Below are 27595 nucleotides of genomic sequence, written 5' to 3'. Positions count from 1 at the left end.
GTAGCCAGGAATTAAACTAGTCTGTTCAGTGCAGTTTAGTTTATTGTCACGTGTACTGAGGTACAGTGAAAAGCTTTTTGTTGCATGCTAACCAGTTAGCAGAAAGACAATACATGATCACAATCAATCAATTTACAGTGTATAAGATACATGATAAGGGAAATGTTGCTGTGGGAATACAGATTTAAGAGTGCGGAGCGATTGTAATGTGAGTTTGTAGATCTGCTTCTGGCTAACATGCAAATAGTTGCTTGTGTTGGGCGCCATCTTGGGAGCTTGGAAGCTGGAAGTCTATGTGATGTGCTGAAGTTTTGGAGAACACCAGAGCATGAGACATTGCAACCATTCTGGCAGACCTTTCAGCTGGATTCTCAATTGCTTCCCAAAAAAAGAAACGCATGAAAGAGAAATCTATGACTTCCCCATCGAAGCTGGTTGATCTGGTCTGTAAATCCAGCATGGTTGATTTAATGAAAAGATTTGCTTATAAATTGCAATGGCATGCTAGTGATACAATTCCAATACCTGGGAGTAGAATCAACTTATTTTGCTTTTTCCTAAGACTTTGAAGTGTTTTGAAAACTTGTCAGAATTTCAGAATTCGTGAAATAAGTGAGCAACGAAAAAAAGCTGTGGCAGCTGAACACAAAGTGAACAGTGGAGTAACTCAGCTGGTCAGGCAGTATGTCTGGATGACATGGATAGGCAACATTTCAGGTTGGGGACCCTTCTGCAGGCTGATTGTAGTAAGGGGAGAAGACTGGAAAAGAGTAGAGGATGGGATGGAACTTGGCAAGTGATAGGTAGATACAGGTGAGGGGAGTTCAATTTTCAGATGGGTGGAGTAAGTGACAAAGGCTAGCAATGATAAAAGAGACAAAAGGGTGTCAAAAAGGAGAGAAGAATGCAAAGTAAAGGCGGTAGGAAGAAGTGCCTGATGGGGACCGTGGGGGAAGAAGAACGGCCAAGGATGATACGCTGAATCCAGGAGTCAGTCGTGTGAAAGGGGAGCTGCTCTCTGTTCACTTTGGAGGGAGAGGTTGAATGAAGTCTAAGAAATGTACTTCTTTTCTAAGGGGCTTTCTTTTCCCAACACTCTTGCACTTCACGACTCTTGCGCACTTTCTTTACTTTCTTTACTTCTATCTTTTTCTTAAAGCTCAAAAAAAAAATGAAGCGGTACAAAAAATGTATTAAGATATATGTGTTGTGTAGTATTGTAATTTACCGTACTTCTAATAAAAATAAAATTTAAAAAAAATAAATAAATAAAAGAAATGGAAGAAATGTGAGAGATGGCGCAATGCCTTGTCAAAGGCTTAAAAAGCCAAATGCTCTACATATGTTTCAATGCCAGAATATAATGTACCGCCAATACCATACCATATGTAGGCGGGACGTTTGCTATACAAATATGACTAAGCTCAATGTATTGTATATAAACTATTCAAGCTGCATCTTTGTCCAACATTATTTAATTAGCTCATAAATTGTTTACATGCATGCACAAAATGACTGGCAAAGAAGTCAGTGGAATAGCCTCCATGCTGTTTAAAAGTCTTAAAATAGGCAAAGGTGACATTCATTAGGATGAATGCTCCAACCAGCCTCGGTTAGTTATCCCATGTTCACAGGTTATGGCAACAGATTTTCCATTCTATGTTTTGCAATTGATCCAATCTATGTTTCGTGATTGTCATTAGAATTTGCTTATTTTGTGCACGCGGTGGCACCTCAAGGGATGCAGCAGTGGAGAAGCAGTAACAAGGATAAATGTTGCTGAAATGTAATTACAGTTGGCTGCCTGCTGTACAAAAGATGCAGCAAAATGGTACTATGTGCACCAACAGACCAGTTGCAATTTTCAACATTCAAAACCACACTGGAACAACTCCAGCTAAGAAGGAAAGAACAGCAGTGTTGTGATGAATAGTGAATTCATTACACGGAAGCCGAACAAAGGTTGTCCTTTGCTCTTTACACACTGCGGGAAGAGAATTGCTAAATGGTGAGGTGTGAAGTGGCCATGCAATTTCATCTTTTCAATACAGATCTTAATGGTTCTCATTGATTTGTTCAGCCAGGGCCAGCGAGAGAAACATAATGGACTCAATTACCTGATCTGAACAATTTCATCCCCTTTCTTCCATGTGATCGTTGGGGCTGGAAATCCAGAAACACAACACTCCATAACCCCATCTCGTCCTTCCAGGACAGCTGTGTTCAGGGGTCGCTGAATGAACGTAACTTGTCTGTGCACGCCAGGTTCTGTAAAATAATGGGAATATATTTAATGCTATCGTCAAGGGTATTACTTGAAAAGAATGCTACCCAAGACCAAAACATGTGAATGAATCTCAACATGCTGCAGCAGACTTTTATTTCTTTTTGAAACTTCTCATTCTGGCCTATTATCAAAGTGTAGGGATTAGGAAGATGGAATAGATATTTGGAGGCAGAGGTTGAAGACCCAAGGCAACAGCTGGGAAATTAAGATCTGTTAACTAAATAAATCTGGAATAAAGACACAGTATCAGGACTAAAAATATGGAACTACAGGATTACCATAAAATCTCAGGTACACAAAAATGCTGGAGAAACTCAGCGGGTTCAGTAGCATCTATGGAGCGAAGGAAATAGGCAACGTTTCGGGCCGAAACGTTGCCTATTTCCTTCGCTCCATAGATGCTGCTGCACCCGCTGAGTTTCTCCAGCATTTTTGTGTACCTGAGATTTTCCAGTATCTGCAGTTCCTTCGTAAATACCATAAAATCTCATCAGTTTCACTCGGGATTTTGAGAGGTAAAGTGAGAGAGTCATACAGCACAGACACGGGCCCTTCAGCCCAACGCATTCATGCTGACCAAAATGCCCATCCAAGCCAATCCCATTTGTCTGTGCCTGCTCATTTCCCACCCAATCTTTCCATCTGAGTGCTGATCTAATTTGTCTTATACCTGACTCAGGATACTTTAGTTTAGTTTATTGGTATCACGTGTGTTGAGGTACAGTGAAAAGTTTTTGTTGCATGCTATCCAATCAAAGAAGTCTACACATGTTTACAATCAAGCCATCTACAGTGTACAGATAAAGGATAAAGGGTACAGCATTTAGGGCAAGATAAAATCAGGTTAAAGGTCTCCAATGAGGTAGATGGGAGGTCAGGACCGCACTCTAGCTGGTGTTAAGACAATTCAGTTGCCTAATGGGAAGAAACTGTCCCTGAATCTGGAGGCATGCATTTTCAAACTTCTGTCCCTCTTGCCTGATGGGAGAGGGGAGAAGAGGGAGTGCCGGGGTGAGACTGGTCCTTGATTATGCTGATGTCCTTGCCAAGGCAGCATGAAGAGTAGATGGAGACAATGGAAGGGAGCAACGTGGTCTGAAGAAGGATCTCGACCCGAAACACAATAATATAGAGCCATGTTTTACAATGCTATTTTGGAGAGATATATGGATGGGAATGGTTTAGAGGGATATGGGCCAAATGAAAGGCAAATGGGACTATCCCAGAATGCCAATTTGATCAGCACAGACAAGTTGTGGCAAAGGGCCGGTTTCCACGCTAGACGACTCTAAAAACTTTCTTTGGAAACTTTTATTATAGTGAGCTCCCAAAGGACACGTTGGCAGGATCTGCAGGGATTGCTATATTATAAATATCTTGTTTTTTCCCGTGAGGCACAAATTAAACTGAGGCTCATCTGTCTCGTTCTGGTGACATGGGTGTATGAGAAGGATCTGGTATTACTTGCTGAACAGAAATAAGCTCTTCTTGTCAACCAACCCACACACCTTCCTCAACAAACATTATCAAACATGGATGTGTAGGAAGGAACTGCAGATGCTGGTTTAAACAAAGATAGACACAAAACGCTGGAGTGAGATGAAGCCAGTTCAGCACATTGTCTTAGATTTAGTAAAGCAATGTCGGCAGTTCAGTTTAGATTGTTGTCGCATGTACCAAGGTACAGTGAAAATATTTTTTTGCTTTTGTTGCGTGCTAACCAGCCAGTGGAAAGACAATCCATGGTTACAATCGAGTCATTTACAGTGTATAGATACATGATAAAGGAATAATGTTTAGTTCAAGGTAAAGTCCAATCAAAGATAGTCCGAGGGACACCAATGAAGCAAATAGCAGTTCAGGACTGTGTTTCTGGTTGGGGAAGGATGATTTAGTTGCCTGATAACAGCTGGCAGTTCAGCATCTGCATGGGATTCTTTATGGAGTCTTGTAGTGGACCAAGCAGATGCTGGCGTCCACCGGCAACATCCACTGTTTCAATGGGCTTGTTTTACTCTCCTGACTACACAACAGCATTTAGAACCATGGAATCATATAGCACGGAACCAGACCTTTTCACCCAAATTGCCCCTGCAGAACAAAATGTCCCATCTACTTGAGTGCTACCTGCCTGCATTTGTCCAATATCCCTGGTATCCCTCTAAAACCGTCCTATCCATGAACCTATCCAAATGCTTTTCGATATTGTTATTTTATTTGTTATAAATATTTTTATAGTACCTGCCGCAACTACCCCTCCCGGCAGATTTTCCATATACCCACATATATGTGTGAAAATGATGCCCCTCGGGTTCCTATTAAACCTTTCCCCTTGACCTTAACCTAAGCCCGCTGGCTCTTGATTCCCCTACACTGTGTGCATTTACCCTATCCATTCCCCTCATGATCTTATACTACTCTATGAGATCACCCCTCATTCTCCTGCACTTCAAATAATAAAATCCTAGCCTGTCCAACCTCTCCCTATTGCTCAGGCCCTCAAGTCCTGGTAACATCATCGTAAATCTTCTCTGCACTCTTTCTAGCTGAACCACAACCTTCCTACAGCAGGGTAACCAAAACTGAACACAATACTCCGAATGCGACCTTTCCGACATCTTGTACAACTGTAACATAACATCCCAATTTTTATATTCAATACCCTGACTGATGAAGGCTAATGGGGAATAAGGAGTAAGCCATTTACAACGGAGACGAGGAAACACCTTTTCTCACAGAGATTTGTTAGCCTGTGGAATTTTCTGCCTCACAGGTTCTCTGGATGCTTTCAAGAGAGAGCTAGATAGGGCTCTTAAAAATAGCGGAGTCAGAGGATATGGGGAGAAGGCAGGAACGGAGTACTGATTGGGGAAGATCAGCCATGATTACATTAAATGGCGGTGCTGGCTCGAAGGGCCGAATGGCCTACTCCTGCACCTATTATCTATTGTCTATTGTACCAAATGCTTTCTTGACCACCCCATCTACATGTAATGCCACTTTCAAGGAACTGTGTACTTGCATTCCTTCAATTTTCCTCTACAACACACTCCAGTTATCTCCTGCTCCCCTATTTTTCCTCGTGATTTCTTTCTTAAGTTCCCTTAACTATTCCTGGGATATACTTGATCCCAGCTGCCTATACCTATTCCCATGCCTCCTTCTTTTTCCTGACCAGAGTCTCAATTTCATCATCCAAGCTTCTTTACTCCCACCCGCCTTGCCATGCACTCTAACAGGAACATGCATACCCTGAACTTTTGTCATAACATCTTTAAAAGCATCCTACTTTCCGGGCATTCATTTGCCCACAAATAACCTATTCCAATTAACTTGAGTAAGTTCCTGTCTCATGTCATCAAAGTTGGCCTTGCCACAATTCAGAATTTTAACTCATGGGTCCACTGTTCCCAAAAGGCTTACCCATCGACACTTCAAACACCCTTTAGCCCTTTCTAATTTCCCAAGAGTAGATCAAGCTTTACTATCTCTCTCATGTAGAGGCCTCTACATATTGCCTGAGGAAACATTTACCTGAAACATTTAACAAATTCAACCCTGTCTGAGCAATGGATCAACAGGGCTTATACTAACTGGAATTTAGAAAGATGAGAGGACATCTTATAGAAACATGTTCTTAAGGGATTGGTCAGGCTAAATGCAGGAAAAATGTTCCCCGTGTTGGGGGAGTCCAGAACCAGAGGTCACAGTTTAAAGTAGGCCATTTAGGACTGAGATGAGGTTTCACCCAGAGAGTTGTGAATCTGTGGAATTCTCTGCCACAGAAGGTAGTGGAGGCCAATTCACTGGATGTTTTCGAGAACATTTAGCCCTTAGATATAGCTCTTAGGGTGAATGGAGTAAAGGGATGTGGGGGGAAAGCAGGAATGGGGTACTGATTTGGGATGATCAGCCATGATCATATTAAATAGCGGTGCTGACTTGAAGGGCCGAATGGCCTACTCCTACACCTATTTTCGATGTTTCTATGTTTCTAATGGCACTATGGCACTCCCAGTGTATATCTGGAAAGAGTCCCTTGATTGTGCCTTCAGGGTTGCAGGGGTTCTACCACTATGCATTCCCATCAGCTCAAATTGAGCCCTTTATCACCCTTTATGTTCTATGCTGCTCCTCCAAATAAGATAAATGTAATTATTGAGCAATGCAATTAACAAGACCCTTACATAAGACATAACATTTTTAATTGGTTGTACCTAACTGTATCAATATTTGCTGCTGCTGCACCCGCTGAGTTTCTCCAGCAATTTTGTGTACCTTGTATCAATATTTACCTTGTGAATATTTACCTTGTGAATAATTCTATTTCTTCATCTGGGGTTAGATAACTGAGGGCTGCTTTTTGCTCTGATTGTACGGGAATGTTTAGGCTCATGAGAAATGTCACCATGGAGGGAACTGAAAGTGTCTCGGAACTAATTGTGGTAATGTTTTGATTTGAAAAGGTAATGGTTGTATTAGGAAATAAATTCTCATCCACAGATGTTTCTATTCCTGATTTATTTTTGCAGGATTCAATTTTCTGCTTGTACAGTAATTAACAAGTCAGCTTCCACTGCAGTGATCGAAGGTGCTTTCTGTCTAATCATTAATTTCTTCTTAATGACCTGGACTGAGAGAGCAAAAGCTTACATTTACTGGACAATGCACATAAGGTGTTAATTTGAATAGGTACAATTATTTTAAGAATTATTTTTGCCCAGGTATAAATAATGATTTTCCAGAAGAAATGATAATGGAGTCAAAAAAATATGTTAAGAATTTTTTACACAACAAATTATTTTTAGATCTGAAAAGGACTGCATGGAAGCATATATTCGATCATGACTTTCAAAGGGAACTGGATAAATGGTAATTGTGCTGCTGTGGAAAAGAAGAGAGACAAGGGACTGACTGAATTGGTTTAATACAGACAGCATAATGTGGCTTTCAGCTATGGTTCTTAATGCTAGTTTTAAGGAGAAGTTTTGTTTAGAGATACAGCATGGCAACAGGCCCTTCGGCTCACTGAGCCAAGGCCAATAATCGATCACCCGTTCGTACTAGATTTATATATCATCCCACTTTCTCAACTACTCCCTATGCACAAAGGAAAATTTGCCGTGGCCTCCCAGCCCATACGTTTATTTTTGTTTTGTTTAGTTTAGAGATACAGCGTGGAAAGAAGCCCTTCGGTCCACCAAGTCCGCACCAGCGATTAACCTGCACACCAACACCATCGTACACACTAGAGACAATTTACAATTTTTACCAAAGCCAATTAACCTACAAGCCTGCACATCTTTGGATTGTAGGAGGAAACCACAGCTCCGGGAGAAAACACTCACAGGTCATGTGGAGTACAAACGCCGTACAGACAGTACCCATAGTCAGGATCAAACCCGAGTCTCTGGCGCTGTAGGGCAGCAATTCTATCACTGCTCCACCATGCCGCCACAAAGTAATTAACATTAAGTGATTTTTTAAAAATCCTATATAATGAATTGCAAGATAAGATTGATGCTATTCTGTAAGAAACAATCTATTGTGGATTATAAAGAGAAGATCCTTAGGAAACCTGAATGGAAACCTCTGGAGACCTTGCGCCCCACCCAAGGTTTCCATGAGGTTCCCGGAGGTATTTGTCACTCTCCCTAATGGTTGAAAGTGGTTTCCGTGTAGTCGAGCTTCTTCTATGTTCCGGCGATTATTTCAAAAATTTCAAAACCGGCATCAACTAAAAATAGGTTGCTGTTTTAAAAACCGGTAATTTTTTAGTCGAAGCCGGTTGCAATGCTAGTTGAAGGTGGTTGCCGGAGGTTGCAGGTAGTGGAAGGTAAGACCTTCCCTGGTGGAATAAAACTGGGTGAAAAAAAGGTTAATATTAACATAAGCATGTGACCTCTGTCACTCCTGGGCGTGCTCAATCATAGTTGCAGAGTTCTAAAAGTTTTTTTTCCTTACAATAAAATCCTCCCAGGTTTTTTTTTTAAATCATTCTGAACCATGAGAGCAGAGAAGGAACAAGTTAGGTGGATGTTACTAAAAGTACATCTACTGCTGTCAGCAGCAGCCCTTTTGCTTCATCAGCCTTTCAAGAAAGGCAGAAGGGAAAGCACAAGGGTGAAGAGGAAGCACAAGAAGAGGTGTCACCCCTCTTGCAAGAAGATGTGCTTGGACAGATAGCCTGATGAATGAAAACCATCTTCTCTGCAAAGAAGATCTGCAGAGAGTGTGCGTTCGGACGAACGCACTATGGGAACTAGCACCCCCCTGATGAATACAACAGGAGTGCTGAGCAAAAAAATCATGGAGACCCCTTCCACCCCTGATTTGCTGCTGGTCATTTTGCCAAAACTTTTGAGAAGAGTTTCTTCCCAGAGGCAATTCGGACTGTAAACGCCTATCACACCAGGGACTAACTCTACAGAATGTTTTTCCTTCCATTATTTATTATATAAAAGAATATGTGTGTTATGATTGTGTTTATAATTTGTTTGGTTGTTTTGTTGTTTGTCTTTTGCACAAAAGTCCATGCTGGTAAAAAAAAACTTGACTTGAGACCTGATACTTGACAAAAGGAGGATTTGGCTGCATTTAAAAACTTTCTACGAATCACGCCTGAGCTGTTTAATGAGCTGAAGGAAACCGTGGGTCCCCTGCTGGAAAAAAAGGAGACCTATATTCATAGAAAGTTTTTAAATGCAGACAAATCCTCCTCTTGCAGCACATTCATCAGGAGCACAAACAAGCTACAAATCACACCGACAAAACCTTTTCCCAACCAACCTAAATCCTGAGGTCCATGAAACTGGGTGAACAAAAAAAAGACACAAAGTAGATCAGGCAGCATTTCTGAGGATCATGGACAGGTGACGTTTGGGACCCTCCTGGTTGAGACTGATCAATTAGTCTGAAGAGAGGTGCAGGAAGGAACTGCAGATGGTGGTTTAAACCAAAGATAGACACAAAAAGCTGGAGTAACTCAGCAGGACAGGCAGCATCTCTGGAGAAAAGGAGTGGGTGACGTTTGGGACGTTACTTTTTTGCATTTAATTCATTCATTGTTCTACATCTCTCTACATCATCGTCTATATCTCTCATTTTCCATTTCCCATGACTTTCAGTATGAAGAAGGATCTCGATCCGAAACGTCACCCATTGCTTCGCTCCAGAGATGCTGCCTATCCCGTTGAGTTACCCTGGCTTTTTGTGTCTATCTTCAGTCTGAAGAGAGGTCCTGACCCAAAACGTCGCATGTCCGTGTTCTCCACAGACACTGCCTGACTCAGCCAGTTACTCCAGCATTTTGTGTCTTTTATTCTAAATCCTGACCTCTTCCCAGCACAAGGCAGTTGTATAGGGCTCTGGTGAGACCACATCTGGAGTATTGTGTACAGTTTTGGTCTCCTAATTTGAGGAAGGACATCCTTGTGATTCAGGCAGTGCAGCGTAGGTTCACAAGATTGATCCCTGGGATGGCGGGACTGTCATATGAGGAAAGATTGAAAAGACTCGGCTTGTATTCACTGGAGTTTAGAAGGATGAGGGGCTATCTTATATAAACATATAAAATTATAAAAGGACTAGAGAAGCTAGATGCAGGAAAAATGTTCCCAAATGTTGGGCGAGTCCAGAACCAGGGGCCATGGTCTTAGAATAAAGGGGAGGTTATTTAAGACTGATGTGAGAAAAAACTTTTTCACCCAGAGAGTTGTGAATTTAAGGAATTCCCTGCCACAGAGGGCAGTGGAAGCCAAATCACTGGATGGATTTAAGAGAGAGTTAGATAGAGCTCTAGGGGCTATTGGAGTCAAGGGATATGGGGAGAAGGCAGGCACGGGTTATTGATAGGGGACGATCAGCCATGATCACAATGAACGGCGGTGCTGGCTCGAATGGCCTCCTCCTGCACCTATTTTCTATGTTTCGATGTTTTTAAGGCACAAGCATGATTTTTTCTAGGCCATGATCTTCAATTGCAAACTATGGCTTTCTTTGGAGGACAAAAAGTGGCTAATGAGGAAAGTTTGGTTCCTGAAATGGACCGTGTCACAATCCGAATGCAGATCACTTCATCCTGGCTTATCCATTAAGAAAGTCATACATCTCCGCAATCATTACCACCAGCTGCTTCTTAAATGATTCTTTTTGGGCATAAGTTCTACTGCTTTGCAAATCGTTCAATTTACTGTATATACCCAACTATGTGTCCTGAATAGCATTCCAGCAAATGACAAAGTGCCTTTAAGGACACAGCAGGCCAGCTATCATTATGGCTAGCAACATATAATGCCAGATTGGCTTACCCACTTCAGGAGCTGTCACATTATTCCAACATGCAGGAACACTTATGATCCATCAAATGAACCGCCAGAGACAAATACAGACCAAATTAGTTTCAGAGAAAGCTCGACTCCCTTCAGGCTTCTTTACATAAAGTGATGTGTCGAAAAAAAATATAAAACTACCACTGCTGTAAAAGGTTTGGTTCATTTAGCAGCAATGAGCTGTAAAGTTATGGAGTTACACAGCATGGCGACAGGCTCTTCAGCCCAATGCGCCCATGCTGACTAAAGTGTTTGTTACCTTTGCTTGTCTGAGCTAAGATGTAGAAACAAGGTACTCAAGATGCTGGTTTTCAGGATCAGCTGGGGAATATGGATAGGTGACGTTTCGTCGTGCCCGACTTGAAATGTCACCTATCCATGTTCTCCAGAGATGGTGCCTGACCCTGAGTTACTGCAGCAATCTGTGCCCTAATCTGAGCTAATCCCAGTTTCCTGTGGCCAATGATGGCACTTTTGGCAATGAACAAGATGTCATAGAAATGTCGAAACATTGAACAAACAAAATAGGCCTAGGCGTAGGCTATTCGGCCTTTTGAGCCAGCACTGCCATTCAATATGATCATGGCTGATCATCCAAAATCAGTACCTGTTCTTTTTTCCCCATGTCCTTCCTCAAATTAAAAAAAACATTCTCAGTGCTGTGAATGTTAATGATATGCACCTGGTTGTAGAAGCACAATTTGAAAATGTGCAGAGGGCGCAATGAAATGTGAAAAAGGATAATCGTTAATAGTTTAGTTTATAGATACAGCATGGAAACAGGCCCTTCGGCCCATCGAGTTGTCGCTGACCAGCGATCCCCAAACACTAACGCTATCCTACACACACTTGGAACAATTGACAATGACACCATCAAGCTGTTCCTGGCTTGATGGTGTAAGCTTCCAAGATACAAGATCCATTTATTTGTCACATGTGCCAGATGGCACAGTGGAATGTGATTACCATACAGCCATACAATAAAAATAAAGAACACAACACACGATAGTTCAACATAAAAACATCCCCACACAGTAGAATCAAAGTTTCCCACTGTGAGGGAAGGCACCAAAGTCAGTCATCTTCCTCTAATGTTCCCCAATGTTCACCCGTGGTCGGGGCCTCCCCGAGTCTTCCGCAGTAGCCGCTACGGGCGGCCCGATGTTCAGGCCCACTCGTCGGGGTGATGTAAGTCCGAAGTCGGGGCTGGGGGACCTCCTCAGCGGCCTGGACATCAGAGTCGGCCACCTCCTACCGGAGTCCTCGGCTCCCCAAAGTCCGCAGGCTGCGCTGGGCAAAGATGCAACACTGGCGGCCCTCGGCAAAGGCCCCCAGGACTCCGCGATGACGGTCAGCGCCGCCCGCGTTGGAAGCTCTCCCAAACCGCAGCTTCACGATCCTGGTTCGATCCTGAATACGAGTGCTGTCTGTACCAAGTTTGCACATTCTCCCCTTGGGTATTCTCTGGAAGCTCCAGTTTCTTTCCACATTCCAAAGATGTAAAGGTTTGTACGTCAACTGGCATCGGTAAAAAATGTAAATTGTCCTTATCGTGTAGAATAGTGCTAGTGTACCGGGATCGCTGGTTGGCATGGACTCGGTAGGCCGAAGGGCCCAATTCCACACTGTATCTCTAAACTAAACTAAAAGTAAACTTATTTAAACATAGAAACATAGAAACATAGAAAATAGGTGCAGGAGTAGGCCATTCGGTCCTTCGAGCTTGCACCGCCATTCAATATGATCATGGCTGATCATCCAACTCAGTATCCTGTACCTGCCTTCTCTCCATACCCCCTGATCCCTTTAGCCACAAGGGCCACATCTAACTCCCTCTTAAATATAGCCAATGAACTGGCCTCAACTACCTTCTGTGGCAGAGAGTTCCAGAGATTCACCACTCTCTGTGTGAAAAATGCTTTTATCATCTCGGTCCTAAAGGATTTCCCCTCTATCCTCAAACTGTGACCCCTTGTCCTGGGCTTCCCCAACATCGGGAACAATCTTCCTGCATCTAGCCTGTCCAACCCCTTAAGAATGTTGTAAGTTTCTATAAGATCCCCCCCTCAATCTCCTAAATTCTAGCGAATACAAGCCGAGTCTATCCAGTCTTTCGTTATATGAAAGTCCTGACATCCCAGGAATCAGTCTGGTGAACCTTCTCTGCACTTCCTCCATGGCAAGAATGTCTTTCCTCAGATTAGGAGACCAAAACTGTACTCAATACTCCAGGTGTGGTCTCACCAAGACCCTGTACAACTGCAGTAGAACCTCCCTGCTCCTATACTCAAATCCCTTTGCTATGAATGCTAACATACCATTGGCTTTCTTCACTGCCTGCTGCACCTGCATGCCTACTTTCAATGACTGGTGTACCATGACACCCAGGTCTTGTTGCATCTCCCCTTTTCCTAATCGGCCACCATTTAGATAACAGTCTACTTACCTATTTTTGCCACCAAAGTGGATAACCTAACACTTATCCACATTATACTGCATCTGCAATGCATTTGCCCACTCACCCAGCCTATCCAAGTTGTACTTATTAATTATCTGAATTACTAGCTCAGAAAAATAACCACCAAACTAACACTGAACTACGGGCTCACCTTTCCGAAACTTATCAACGCCTGCAACGTTGGAAATCGGAATAATATAAAAGGGAATCTTGGAAACATGCTCCTCTTTCCATAGACACTGCCTAATGTCTTGAATGTTTCCAGCATTTTATTATTTTTGCCTCACCGGCCTTTTCCAATCGACATTAAGAGGGTGAAATTATCATGGAGTCATTGACTTATATGGCCCTTTTCCCAACAATGTAGTGGCAAAATACTGCAGATGCTTGTTTAAATCAAAGGTAGACACAAAACTCAGGGGGACAGGCAGCATCTCTGGAGAGAAGAAATTGGTGACGTTTTGGGTCGAGACCCTTCTTCAGACCCATCATTATGTTTCCCATTTATACTAACCTAATGTACTTGCACATGTTTGATTGTCTTCAGGTTAGCTGCTACCAGTTACTACCAGCTATTCCTGTTACCAGTTACCAGCTATCTTCTTTATCTTGGCAATTCAAGTGGTCATCCACATACAAATGTTATTAGAGTACCCGCATCCACACCTTCTTAGGGAGTGTGTTGTAGAATGCAATCCCCTTTTTTTTTTAAATAGTTTCTTTGAAATCCTTTAACCCTCCTACTCGTCAACTTAGACCAATTGTCTCTAACAAACAGATGTTAAATGCCTCCACCAAGGGGGAATGTTTCTCCTGATCCACTCTGTCTATGGCTTTAGTAACTCAGCCTCCTCTGTTCAAATGAGCCCAGCCTATCCAGCCCTCCTCAGGGGTGGCACGGTGGCATCGCCGTGGAGTTGCTGTCTTACAGCGCTACAGACCCGGGTTCGCTGCTGACTACGGTTGCTGTGTGTACAGAGCTTGTACCTTCTCCCTGTGACGCATGGGTTTTCCCCGGGTGCTCTGATTTCCTCCCACACTTCAAAGGCGTATAGGTTTGTAGGTTATTTGGCTTTTGAAAATATTGTAAATTGTTCCCAATGTGTAGGATAGTGTTAATGTACGGGGGGATCGCTGATCAGCACGGACTTGTGGGCCGAAGGGCCTATTTCCGCGGTGTATCTCTAAACTAAACTAAACTGAAACTTTCCATCCCATCATCACAATCAAGAGAGGGGGGTAACTTTCTGCAAAGTTCTGGAAACACATCCATGTTTGAAACTTTAGAATGACTCTCCTTGTGGCTATCTGGCATGCATTAAGCTTGTTGAATAGCTAATAAAGGAACTAATATGCCTGCTTGAAGACACAAGTCATAAATTAATTTGCACTAGAGGCACTGATGAAACTTTGTTCAGGATTACTGTGATAATTTGTAAGCTAAAGGAGCCACTGGAGGTTTAACAAGAAAAGTATGTTTAAAAATATGCTTCCTTTAATGTGAAGCAATGAAGAGCAAGAATATTTTTCTTGGCTCCAAATTAAAACAATGAGCTTCTGGTGATCACAGATCACAAGGAATCCCAAATGCCAACTTTCCTCATACTTGGAGCCAAGAGAGGTATTCTTTGTCCTTGTTGCTCAACATTAAAGGAAGTCTTTTTCTAAACATCCTTTCATTGTTATGCCGCTCCAGTGACTCCTGAAGATTACAATTATTCACAATAATGACAGAGTACAGGAAGGAGATAGTGAGTTTAAGGGCTTGTCCCACTTGCCGATTTTTTTGGCGACTGCCGGCGTAATGGACTGATGTAACAGAGTCGCCTAAAGATTTAGAACATTTCAAAATCCAGCGGCGGCAAAAAAATGTTGCGACACTTGGAGGAAACACCGCGCGTCATCACGCCATCACGCCATCACGCCATCACGCCGCATCGTGGCCCATCACGCCATGATTTTTTCGGTAACCTGATACGTCAGTCAATGATGTCAGCAATCTCCGAAAAAATCGGCAAGTGGGACAGGCTCTTTAGTAGCATGGTGTCAGGAAAACAGCCTCTCCATCAATGTCATCAACACCATAGAGCTGATCATCAATTTCACAAAGCGGGGTGCAGGACATACTCCAGTCTGTATCAATTGAGGTGGAACTCGTTTTCACTTAGCCCACAGCTAACAATGGCCTGTTTCTTTCATCATCATTACGTTTTTGCATTATGTTTCATTCATTTGTTCCATATCTCTGGTTTTATCTCTCGTTTCCCTCTCCCCTGACTCTCTGTCTGAAGAAGGGTCTTGACCCAAAACGTCTCCTGTTCTTTTTCTCCAGAAATGCTGTCTGACCCGCTGAGTCACTCCAGGATTTTGTGTCTATGTTCGGCTAAAAAACAGCATCTGCAGTTCCTTCCTGCACATCAATTGAGATGGAAATGTTCGAGAGTTTCAGGTTCTGAAATGTGAACATCACCAACACTTGATCCTGGTTCAACCACATTGATGCTACAAATGCACACCGATGCCTCTACTTCCTCACAAGGCAAAAGAGATTTGGCATGTCTCCAATGACATACAAATTGCTACAGAAAGCATCCTTTTGGAATAGGATACGATACAATATGATACGATAGAACTTTATTTATCCCAGGAGGTCCAACAGTCATAACACACAAGATACATGGAACATGAAATTAAGGTAATGTGTAGAAAGGATTGGGGATGTGCAAAGATTGGGGAGGGGAGTCAGTCAACCCCAAGACAGAAGGCATGGCATGGTACACAGCTTGGCATAGCAACAGCTCTGGCCAAGACTGGAAGAAATTGCAGTAGTTCTGAATGTTGCCCAGTCCATCATACAAATCTGCTGAAGATAGCTGGAGTAACTCAGCGGGACAGGCAGTATCACTGGAGAGAAGGAATGGGTGACCCTTCCTCAGGCTGTGAAAATTAGCCTGGCTCCATTGACTCCATTCACACCACGCTGCCTCGGGAGGGATTCAAACATAATCAAGTACCATCACACACTGTTCATTCTCTCTGTCCCTTCTCCCATCAGGCAAATACTAAAGATACAAAAGCTGGAAAACATGGACTCCTACTAGATTCAAGAACAGCTTCTTCCCCACTGTTATCAGACTTGAACAGACCTCTCATATGCTCTGGATGAATTTTCCCATCTTCCAATTTACCTTGTTATGGCCCTTGCACTTTTTTATATCTGCACTTTCTCTTCAGCTGTAACACTAGATTCTGCTCTCTGTTTATTTTCTCTTTTGTGCTACCTGTTGTAATCGTGTATGGTGTGGTTTGTCTGGATAACATGCAAAACATTTAACTTGGTTTACTTTAGTTTAGTTTATTATTGTGTACAACTGTGTAAAGCTTTTATTTGTGTGCCATCCAGTCAAAGAAAATACTATACATGAATACAATCAAACCATCCACGGTGCTCAGATAAAGGGTAAAGGGTTTAGTGCAAGGGTTTAGTATAACACTGAAATCTGAAAAAGTCTGCTAAACAATAGTTCAAAGGTAGATAGGAGGTCAGGACCACCCTCTAGCTAATTTTTTTCACTGTATCTTGGTACACGTGACAATAATAAACCTATATCAATAAATAACATTCTTACACCATTGGACTGTAATTCAGAACAGGGTGAAAGACATCAAGAAGCAAACTGTTTGCAGGTGATCTTGTCAACTGTAGTTGTCAGACAAGCCATGAGTTTCCATCATTCCCTGACACACGGGCAAAAGCCAAGGTGCATTTTCCGTAAATAGACACAAAAAGCTGGAATAACTCAGCAGGCCAGGCAGCATCTCCAGAGAGAAGGAATGGGTGACCATTCGGGTTGAAACCATTCTTCAGACTGGTTAGGGATAAGGGAAACGAGAGATATAGATGGTGATGTGGAGAGATAAAGAGCAACGAACGAACGATATGCAAAAAGGTAATGACGATAAAGCAAACAGGCATTGTAAGCTGTCTGTAGGGTGAGAATGAGAAGCTGTTGTGACTTGTGGGGGAGGGATAGAGAGAGAGGGAATGCTGGGGCTACCTGAAGTGAGAGAAATCAGTATTCATACTGGGCTGTAAGCTGCCCAAGCGAAATATGAGCAGGCAGCTTACACAGCAGGCAATGAAGAAAGCGAATGGCATGTTGGCCTTCATATCAAGAGTAGTTGAGTACAGAAGCAAAGAGGTCCTCCTGCAGTTGTGCAGGGCCCTAGTGAGACCACATCTAGAGTATTGTGTGCAGTTTTGGTCTCCAAATTTGAGGAAGGACATTCTTGCTATTGAGGGAGTGCAGCGTAGGTTCACAAGGTTAATTCCCTGGATGACGGGACTATCATATGCTGGGAGAATGAAGTAGCTGGGCTAGTATACTCTGGAATTTAGAAGGATGATGTTATCTTATTAAAACATGTATGATTATTATGGGTTTGGACATGGTAGAGGCAGGAAACATGTTCCCGATGTTGAGGGAGTCCAGAACCAGGGGCCACAGTTTAAGAATAAGGGGTAAGCCATTTAGAATGGGGATGAGGAAATACTTTTTCACACAGAGAGTTGTGAGTCAGTGGAATTCTCTACCTCAGAGGGCGGTGGAGGCCGGTTCTCTGGATACTTTCAAGAGAGAGCTAGAGAGGGCTCTTAAAGATAGCGGAGTCAGGGGATATGGGTAGAAGGCAGGAACATGGTACTGATTGTGGTTGATCAGCCATGATCTCATTGAATGGCGGTGCAGGCTCGAACGGCTGAATGGCCTAATGCACCTATTGTCTATTGTCTGTCTATTGAGATGCAGTTCCTCCAATTTGCATTATCCTCACTCTGACAATGGAGGAGACCGAATGGAGGGCAGAAATGTCTGGTCGGAATGGGAAGGAGAATTAAAGTGTCCAGCAACCGGGAGATCAGGTTGGTTCACGCGGGCTGAGCGAAGGTGTTCCGCAAAACGATCGCCCATATATGGTCTCGCCAATGTATAAGAGTCCACACATTATCCATAAATATTGTGGGTCAAGCAGCACAGATGGATTCAGCGATGATGGGGGTTGTAAACGGAATGGAATATGAGCAACAATTTGTGGTTTGGAATAAGCAAAAAAAATTAATTTGTTTCTTCGCTATTCATTTGAAGAAAGTAGCCAAGAATCTCTACTTTGTCTAAGCTTGATCCGAATGCAGATTCAACGCATTTTGAATTAGCAGTAAATTAACTGGCAAGAAATGACTACCAGGTGCAAGCAACAAAGCACAAGAAGTAAACAAGTCTTGTTTAATATCAAATGCTGTATCATCCAAGATTTAGATCATTCAGTCTTTTTTTTAATGCCCAAAAAATGACGGAATAATTGCTGGATTTCAGAAGGGCACATGCTTTTTAGAGTTGCTGCTTTACATTGCCAGAGACCCGGGTTCGATCCGGAATACGGGTGCTGTCCGTACAGAGTTTGTACGTCTCCCCATGATCTGGACAAGCTAGGTGCAGGAAAAATGTTCCCAATGTTGGGCGAGTCCAGAACCAGGGGCCACAGTCTTAGAATAAAGGGGAGGTCATTTAAGACTGAGGTGAGAAAAAACGTTTTCACCCAGAGAGTTGTGAATTTATGGAATTCAAGTCACTGGATGGATTTAAGAGAGAGTTAGATAGAGCTCTAGGGGCTAGTGGAGTCACGAGATATGAGGAGAAGGCAGGAACGGGTTATTGATAGGGGACGATCAGCCATGATCACAATGAATGACAGTGCTGGCTCGAAGGGCCGAATGGCCTCCTCCTGCACCTATTTTCTATGTTTCTATCTGTGTGTGTTTTCTCCGTGATCTCCGGTTTGCCACCCAGCAAAGACTTACAGGTTTGCAGGTTAATTGGCTTGGTGAAATTGTAAATGATCCCGTGTGTGTGTGCACCCAGACCGATCCTGACTCACCCGTTCATGCTAGTTCTATGTTATCCCACATTTTCACACAGAGAGTGGTGAATCTCTGGAACTCTCTGCCACAGAGGGTAGTTGAGGCCAGTTCATTGGCTATATTTAAGAGGGAGTTAGATGTGCCCCTTGTGGCTAAGGGGATCAGAGGGTATGGAGAGAAGGCAGGTACTGGATACTGAGTTGGATGATCAGCCATGATCATATTGAATGGCGGTGCAGGCTCGAAGGGCCGAATGGCCTACTCCTGCACCTAATTTCTATGTTTCTACGTCTATGTTTCATGTACTCCTTCCAGTTTCAGGGCAATTCTACGCCGATTACAAACCCGCATATCTTTGGAATGTGGAAGGAAACCGGAAGAAACCCGTGTGGTCACGGGGAGAATGTTCAAACACCATACAAACTGCACCTAAGTTCATAAATAATAGGAGCAAAATGAGGCCAGTCAGCCCATCAAGTCTACTCCACTATTCAATCATAGCTGATCTATCTTTCCCTCTCAACCTCATTCTCTCGAAGCGCCGCTGAGAACAAAGAGGGTTCCGACATGGAGGTGCAGCTGAGAACCTAGCGTGCCCAATGGGGACTACATTGAAGAATATAACATCATCGGCGCCTTATACGTGACAACGCTTTGCATACTTTGTGTATGGTATGCAAAGCAAAGAATTTCACTGTGACATGTCGCATGCGATAATGAAGTATTAATCATATTCTCCCCATAACCTTGGGCATCCTCACTAATCGAGAAACTATCAAGCCCTGTTTTAAAATACCCAATGACTTGGGCCTCCACAGCCATCTAGGCCAGTGGTTCCCAACCTTTTTTAGCTCAAGGCCCCCTTGGGATCTTTTAATTTTTCTGTGGCCCCCCTGACATTATTAGCGGGGAAAAAAGTACTTCAATATTATAGCTTCCATAAAATTATCAGTGTCTATTAATTGCACATATATTCTCTTTTATTCTATTCCGCAAACATCAAAAATATTTCAACTACATAGATTTAAATTTATTAGAACTGAAATTTATGTAGCTCTGTGGCCCCCTTCATTGAACCTGTGGCCCCCTAAATCCCAAAGTTTTTCTGTGGCCCCCCTGAAATTTGCCATGGCCCCAGGTTGGGAATCACTGATCTAGGCAATGAATTCCAGAGATTCACCACCCTATGACTAAAGCATTTTCTCCCTTCTCCATTCTAAAGGTAAATCCTTTTATTTTGAGGCTGCGCACTCTGGTCCTAGACTCTCCCAATCTCTGGCTGCCCTGGGCAAGAGTGCTTATCACCCATTAAAAGATACAATGCCCCCACTGGACTCTCAGCTGCCGGTTGTGTGATTTCTTTCAGGCATGAAGCAAGAGGCTAGGATTTAAACGGTTAAAAGGTAAGAGGCTAGAAGGTTGCTTATGTGCTTGTGGCCGAAAAATAATAGTTGAATTCATCTGGCCATATGTAACGAAGGCAAATAAGTCAGAACAAAAGAAAAGGCTTGAATAGCTGCAATATTTTGCAAACAGCACTGTCAGGAACCAAGACCCTTTATTATGCTAACGACCAGAAACAAAATAGAGGCAGCTAATGTCTGATAGAAGGGAGAATGTGAAGATTCTGGGCATTGAAATGACCTTTAAACTTCATGCTGTAATTGCCTGAGTGTAACAGCACAGTAAAGGTTCACGAGCATTAAACTGGTGAGCTAGCAAGGAATTTACAAGCAGCTGCCAAGATTGTCAAAATGGTCAATACTCTGATTGATCCTGCTTGCCAAGTGCTTCAAAATAATACAGCCTTGGTCTCCAGATATTTCATGCCTAAAATTAAAATTAAAAAAGAATAGTCTTAAACTGCTACAGATGCTTGAGTGCCAGAAACCATAAGAAATTAAGGAATAGAAAGTGCATGCATCTCATCAAGGTTACTTTATATTTAAGTTGCCTCTTTGGACTAAGGTTGATTATTGAAGTTCTTTAGGCTCAGACACTTCCCTGTCAATAAGATACATTACCTTGAATTAGAATCACACAGCAAGGAAACAGGCCCTTTCGGCCTAATTCATCCATGACAACCAACATGCACCATCAAAGCTCGTCCCAATTGTCCACACGGTCCATATCCCTCTAAATCTGTCGTATCCATGTGCCTGTCCAATTATCTTTTAAATTACCTGCACCACAGTCTGCGAGTCAAAACGTAAGTCTAGGAAAGTAAGCATGCAGGTTCAGCAGGCAGTGAAGAAAGCGAATGGCATGTTGGCCTTGATAACAAGAGGAGTCGAGTAAAGGAGCAAAGAGATCCTTCTGCAGTTGTACAGAGCTCTAGCGAGACGACACCTGGAGTATTGTGTGCAGTTTTGGTCCCCTAGTTTGAGGAAGGACATCCTTGCTATTGTGGGAGTGCAGCGTAGGTTTACAAGGTTAATTCCTGGGATGGCGGGACTGTCATATGTTGAGAGAATGGAGCGGCTGGGCTTGTACACTCCAGAGTTTATAAGGATGAGAGTGGATCTTATAACCATATAACAATTACAGCATGGAAACAGGCCATCTCGGCCCTTCTAGTCCGTGCTGAACACGTATTCTCCCCTACCTGCACTCAGACCATAACCCTCCATTCCTTTCCCATCCATAGAACTATCCAATTTATTTTTAAATGATAAAATCTAACCTGCCTCAACCATCTTCATTGGAAGCTCATTCCACACAGCCACCACTCTCTGAGTAAAGAAGTTCCCCCTCATGTTACCCCTAAACTTCTGTCCCTTAATTCTCAAGTCATATCCTCTTGTTTGAATCTTCCCTACTCTCAGTGGGAAAAGCTTATCCACGTCAACTATGTCTATCCCTCTCATCATTTTAAAGACCTCTATCAAGTCCCCCCTTAACCTTCTGTGCTCCAAAGAATAAAGACCTAACTTGTTCAACCTTTCTCTGCAACTTAGTTGCTGAAACCCAGGCAACATTCTAGTAAATCTCCTCTGTACTCTCTCTATTTTGTTGTCATCCTTCCTTTAATTAGGCGACCAAAATTGTACACCATACTCCAGAATTGGTCACCAATGCCTTGTACAATTTTAACATTACATCCCAACTTCTATACTCAATGCTCTGATTTATAAAGGCCAGCACACCAAAAGCTTTCTTTACCACCCTATCTACATGAGATACCACCTTCAGGGAACTGTGCACAGTTATTCCCAGATCACTCTGTTCAACTGCATTCTTCAATTCCCTACCATTTACCATGTACGCCCTATTTTGATTTGTCCTGCCAAGATGTAGCACCTCACACTTATCAGCATTAAACTCCATCTGCCATCTTTGATGGCAGATGGCGACAGATAGCACAATGGGCTAAGAGTTCGGCTGGCAACCGGAAGGTAGCCGGTTCAAATCCCGCTTGGAGTGCATACTGTCGTTGTGTCCTTGGGCAAGACACTTCACCCACCTTTGCCTGTAATGGAATGTACGGCGGCAGGCGCGGGCACACCGCGACGCCCTGTGTCTCCCTTTCAAGGGAGATGCTAAAAATGCATTTCGTTGTCTCTGTACTGTACACTGACAATGACAATAAATTGAATCATTTCATTTTTTTTTTTTTTTTTTTGAGCCCACTCTTCCAACTGGCCTAAATCTCTCTGTAGACTTTGAAAATCTACTTCATTATCCACAACACCACCTAGTATCATCTGCATACTTACTAATCCAATTTACTATTAGGCCTAATTCAATCTTATTGAAACATATAGGATTGTTAAGGGTTTGGACATGCTAGAGGCAGGAAACATGTTCCCGGTGTTGGGGGAGTCCAGAATAAGGGGTAAGCCATTTAGAACGGAGATGATGAAACACGTTTTCTCACAGGTATGTGTAAGCCTTTGGAATTCTCTGCCTCAGAGGGCAGTGGAGGCTGGTTCTCTGGATACTTTCAAGAGAGAGCTAGATAGGGCTCTTAAAGATAACTGAGTCAGGGGATATGGGGAGAAGGCAGGAACGGGGTACTGATTGTGGATGATCAGCCATAATCACATTGAATGGCGGTGCTGGCTCGAAGGGCCGAATGGCCTACTCCTGCACCTATTGTCTATTGTCTATTGTCATAAATATTGTTGTAGTACCTGCCCCAACTACCTCCTCTAACAGCTCATTCCATATACACAGTACCTTCTGAGAGATTTTGCTTTTCTTTTGTTCAGGTTAATACTAGATGAACTGTTCCGCTATTTAAGGAGACACAGAATTCATGGAATATTTCTTCTTTGCCACGAATGTGCGGATTTATCTGTGTGAATGGACATTGGAACCATTGCGCTTAGAACATAGAGAACGTAGATCCGTACAGCAGAGGAATTAACCCTTCGGCCCAAAATATTTGTTTCGAACAAGATGCCTCAGATCTCATCTGCCTGTACATGATCCATATCCCTCTATTCCCTGCCTATCTACAAGCCTCTGCAAAGCCACTATCGTATCTGCCTCCACCACCTGTGTACACCTACACTCTGTGTAAAAAAAGCATTCTGTGAACATCTCCATTAAACATTTCCCCTCTCACCTTGTAGCTATGGTCTCTAGTGTTGGACATTTCCACCCTGGGAAAAAGGTTCTGACTCTCTATCATAAGAAAATAGACAATAGGTGCAAGAGTAGGTAATTCGGCCCTTCGAGTCAGCACCGCCATTCAATGTGATCATGGCTGATCATTCACAATCAGTACCCCATTCCTGCCTTCTCCCCATATCCCCTGACTCCGCTATCTTTAAGAGCTCTCTCTTGAAAGTATGCAGAGAACCGGCCTCCACCGCCTCTACCCGATCCTATGCCTCTCATAATTTCATATTAAGTATATTACGGGATGGCATGGTGGTGCAGCAGTAGAGTTGCTGCCTTGCAGTGCCAGAGACCCAGGTTGGATCCTGACTACGGGTGCTGTTTGTACAGTGTTTGTATGTTCTCCCCGTGACCTGCGTGGATTTTCTCCAGGAAACTCTGGTTTCCCCCCACACTCCAAAGACGTACATGTTTGTAGGTTCATAAGCTTCAGTAAAAATTGTAAATTATCCCTAGTAGGTATCCCTAGGGGATCGGTGGTCAGCTTGGACTGGATGGATATAAAGGTCTGTTTTCACGTTCTAATTCCAAACTGAACTAAACCTTGCTGTGGGGAAACTATCTACGGCCTTTGCCTTCATAAGAAACTATGAACTTATGCCAATATAACAACAATGATTGAACTTCAAAAATAATTTGCTGATTTTGAACACCATGAGATCAAAGTGGTTATAAATGTTTTGAATGTAAATTCCATCTTAAAATTGAATTAGCACTACTGCAGGCATTGATGTGAACTTGCTTTTCCAAATTCCATTGTGAATGTAGCACTCGGCCAAAACAAAATAATGTTCAAATGCTCCCACTCACATCATGGCAACAGCAACATAAGATGATGGGAGTTTCTGGCAAAACATAGGCAGTTTAAACCTTTGCAGCACATTCTGAACATCAGATTCCCATTCCCCATTCTCCCACCTTATGTGCATGCATGTGTAACAGCATGTTGCAGCAAGTAACAGTATCTAATACCTTTCTAACATCAAATATATGCTGGACAATATTCAACCATATGCTTTCTGAAATAAAATATTTAATGTTGAACGATGCCTTTTTGGAGAAGCTAACATTTAAAAATTCGACGAAGCTGTCAGTTTAAATGTGGATTTGCACAGAGCAGCTTCCAAAAACAGTTTTGGGCATCAAACAGTGCTCTACTTTGAAAGGCAATAACTCTTATTTTAAATGCTAAGAGCACTGACAGTGTTTTTCTTAATCGTGCCATAAAGTAAACTTTTGACACTTTAATCAAATACATTATTTGTCAAGCGGTCAATTTGTCTGGTGTTTAATGCAGTTAAGGATGTGGTGTTGCACTCTGGGAAGTCAAACCAGGGCAGGACCTTCTCAGTGAATGGCAGGGACCTGAGCTGAGGAGTGTTGTAGAGCGGATGGATCTAAGAGTGCAGGTACATAGTTCCCTGAAAGTGGTGTATTCAGAGTGGTAGAGAAGGCTTCCGGCACATTGGTTTTCATAAGTCTGGGTATTGAGTATAGAAGTTGGGAAATGTTGTTACAATTGTAAATGACGTTGATGAGACTGTATTTGTGTTAATCCTGCCCAAAATCAGAGAGGCTAAAATGGGGTAAATGCTTCAGGGCTGCTGGGAGATTTGGGCAATTTGGAATTGCTCTGTGCAGAACTGGGACAAGCTGCGGAGTGGTGCCAGTTTGTCTAGAGCCTAGATTCCAGTTGGAAGAAAAGAATAAGAACATCTGCAGACTCTGTCAATTAGGTGCAAAATGCATAGAATGGATTGGATGACTGCAAGCCAGACATACACCTTGAAAATAATTGTAAATAATGTTGCAGAGCTACTTTGCCGAGTGTTGATTGGATGAGATATTGAGCCTTGTCTCGGTTTCTTGCAGATCAAGGTAAATGTTTCTAAGTTGGCTTCCTTGAGAAGTCTGTTTTAATACAATGTATTGAGCTGCTGTATTATTGGGTTAGGGAAATGTCTGTTATGTATGGGGTTAATCGATATCTGTAATTGGATTATTCAGAGACCAACCCCATGTGGTTCGGCCCCTCGAGGTCCGGGACCTATAAAAGTCCACTGCCAAGAGGTCCCGCGCTGATCTTCTGGGCGAGCGCTTGGGACTGCATGACCTTCTGGAGTCTCTCTGTTTGAGTGAGGCCTAAAGGGCTTGATCAGGCTGATATGAGGATCAAACCCACGGTGTGATAGGTACAATAGTTAAACTGTAATTGTGTTTTGTTCAAGTGCTTGATTCAGTGATTTTTGACTGAAATTAGATGGGGGGGGGGGGGAAGCTTATAATGAGAAATTTACATTTGCAATGTTGTGTTCAGTTTTGGTCATCCTGCTGCATGAAGGATGTTATTAAACTGAAAAGAGTGCGGAGGTGATTATTTCCTAGATACGCACAAAATGCTGGAGTAACTCAGCGGAACAGGCAGCATCTCTGGAGAGAAGAAATGGGTGACATTTCGAGTCGAGACCCTTCTTCAGTCTGATGTCAGGGGAGTGGGAGGTACATAGATAAGAAAGTGTATAGATAAGGAAGTGTAAGGTGTGAACACAGGACAATGGGAATGGAGATCAAGGAAATTGTGGAAAATAACATTGTTAATTGAGAGAAGGGAACAACAAAGCAAACAGAGATAAAATGATTATTTCCCAGCTGTATGACTGTAAAATACTAATATGTAACATAATAAGTATCTAAGAAAGATAATTATCATAAATTTGATTGACATCCATCACTGCCTTAACCATCAACACCATTCAAAAAGTTTATTTTATTTTATTGTCATGTGTACTGAGGTACAGTGAAATGCTTTTGTTGAATTTGCATTGTGCATTGAAGCTGAAGACAGCTCCCAACTAAACATTTTCTATTTCCTTTACGGATGCTGCCTGATCCACTAAGTTCCTCCAGCAGTTTGCTCTTTGCCATGTAGATTCCACTATGTACAGGTGTCTCTGCTATTTTGTAACTTCCGAGAAAGGAATTTCAACCTGAAACTTTAACTGTTTCTTATTCCGCAGCTGCTGCCTAACCTGCTGAGTGTTTCCAGCACTTCTTGCTTCTGATCCAGCTACAATTTACAGTCAAATGAATAGAGTAAGATCTCGGTGGAGTCATTATTTTTAAAAGTGCAAGTGATGAATTATTTCATCTAATGCAGAATGAACATGTAAACCACTGACATTATTAGATTGCCTCTGCAGCTGTGATAGTAGAACAAAGGGAGTTATAAATGACAAACTAACCTGCAGACGTGAAAAATATCTGCAGATCACATGTCACAGTTAACTTTTGCTTCACAAGAAAAATTGTTTTGCAAATTCTAATGATGGTTTTACAGTAAGTTATTGCACAGGAAATTTTGGTCTGACAAACACATACATCCCAAACACACATACACCAAAATTATGCAGCATTCGTTGTTATATTTTCAATGTGGTTTGTAATGTGAGGCTCTGGTTTGCTGAGTTCCCTCAACACTTGAGCAAGATTATGTCTGCTGCAGATTCCATTAGCTCATTCGAATTGAAAGTCTACAGGGGATATGGGGAAGAAGGCCAGTTCCTTTTCCATATAACCATATAACCATATAACAATTACAGCACGGAAACAGGCCATCTCGACCCTTCTAGTCCGTGCCGAACACGTACTCTCCCCTAGTCCCATACACCTGCGTTCAGACCATAACCCTCCATATCTTTCCCGTCCATATAACTATCCAATTTATTTTTAAATGATAAAATCTAACCTGCCTCAACCATCTTCACTGGAAGCTCATTCCACACAGCCACCACTCTCTGAATAAAGAAGTTCCCCCTCATGTTACCCCTAAACTTCTGTCCCTTAATTCTCAAGTCATGTCCCCTTGTTTGAATCTTCCCTATTCTCAGTGGGAAAAGCTTATCCACGTCAACTCTGTCTATCCCTCTCGTCATTTTAAAGACCTCTATCAAGTCCCCCCTTAACCTTCTGCGCTCCAA

At 42.6% G+C, this 27595-nt stretch overlaps 1 protein-coding gene across 1 annotated transcript in view; it reads right to left on the bottom strand.

Annotated features, from left to right (window-relative positions):
* dcc (DCC netrin 1 receptor) overlaps positions 1-27595 on the bottom strand; it is a 1174821-nt gene that overhangs the window by 588939 nt on the left and 558287 nt on the right. Inside the window, 1 exon segment of the mRNA XM_055661435.1 lies at positions 2118-2268. Within this exon segment, the coding sequence (XP_055517410.1) occupies positions 2118-2268 (151 nt within the window).

This window comes from Leucoraja erinacea, chromosome 1, assembly GCF_028641065.1.
Source record: "Leucoraja erinacea ecotype New England chromosome 1, Leri_hhj_1, whole genome shotgun sequence".
Taxonomy (NCBI): Eukaryota; Metazoa; Chordata; class Chondrichthyes; order Rajiformes; family Rajidae; genus Leucoraja; species Leucoraja erinaceus.
This window is presented reverse-complemented; position numbering and strand designations above follow the sequence as displayed.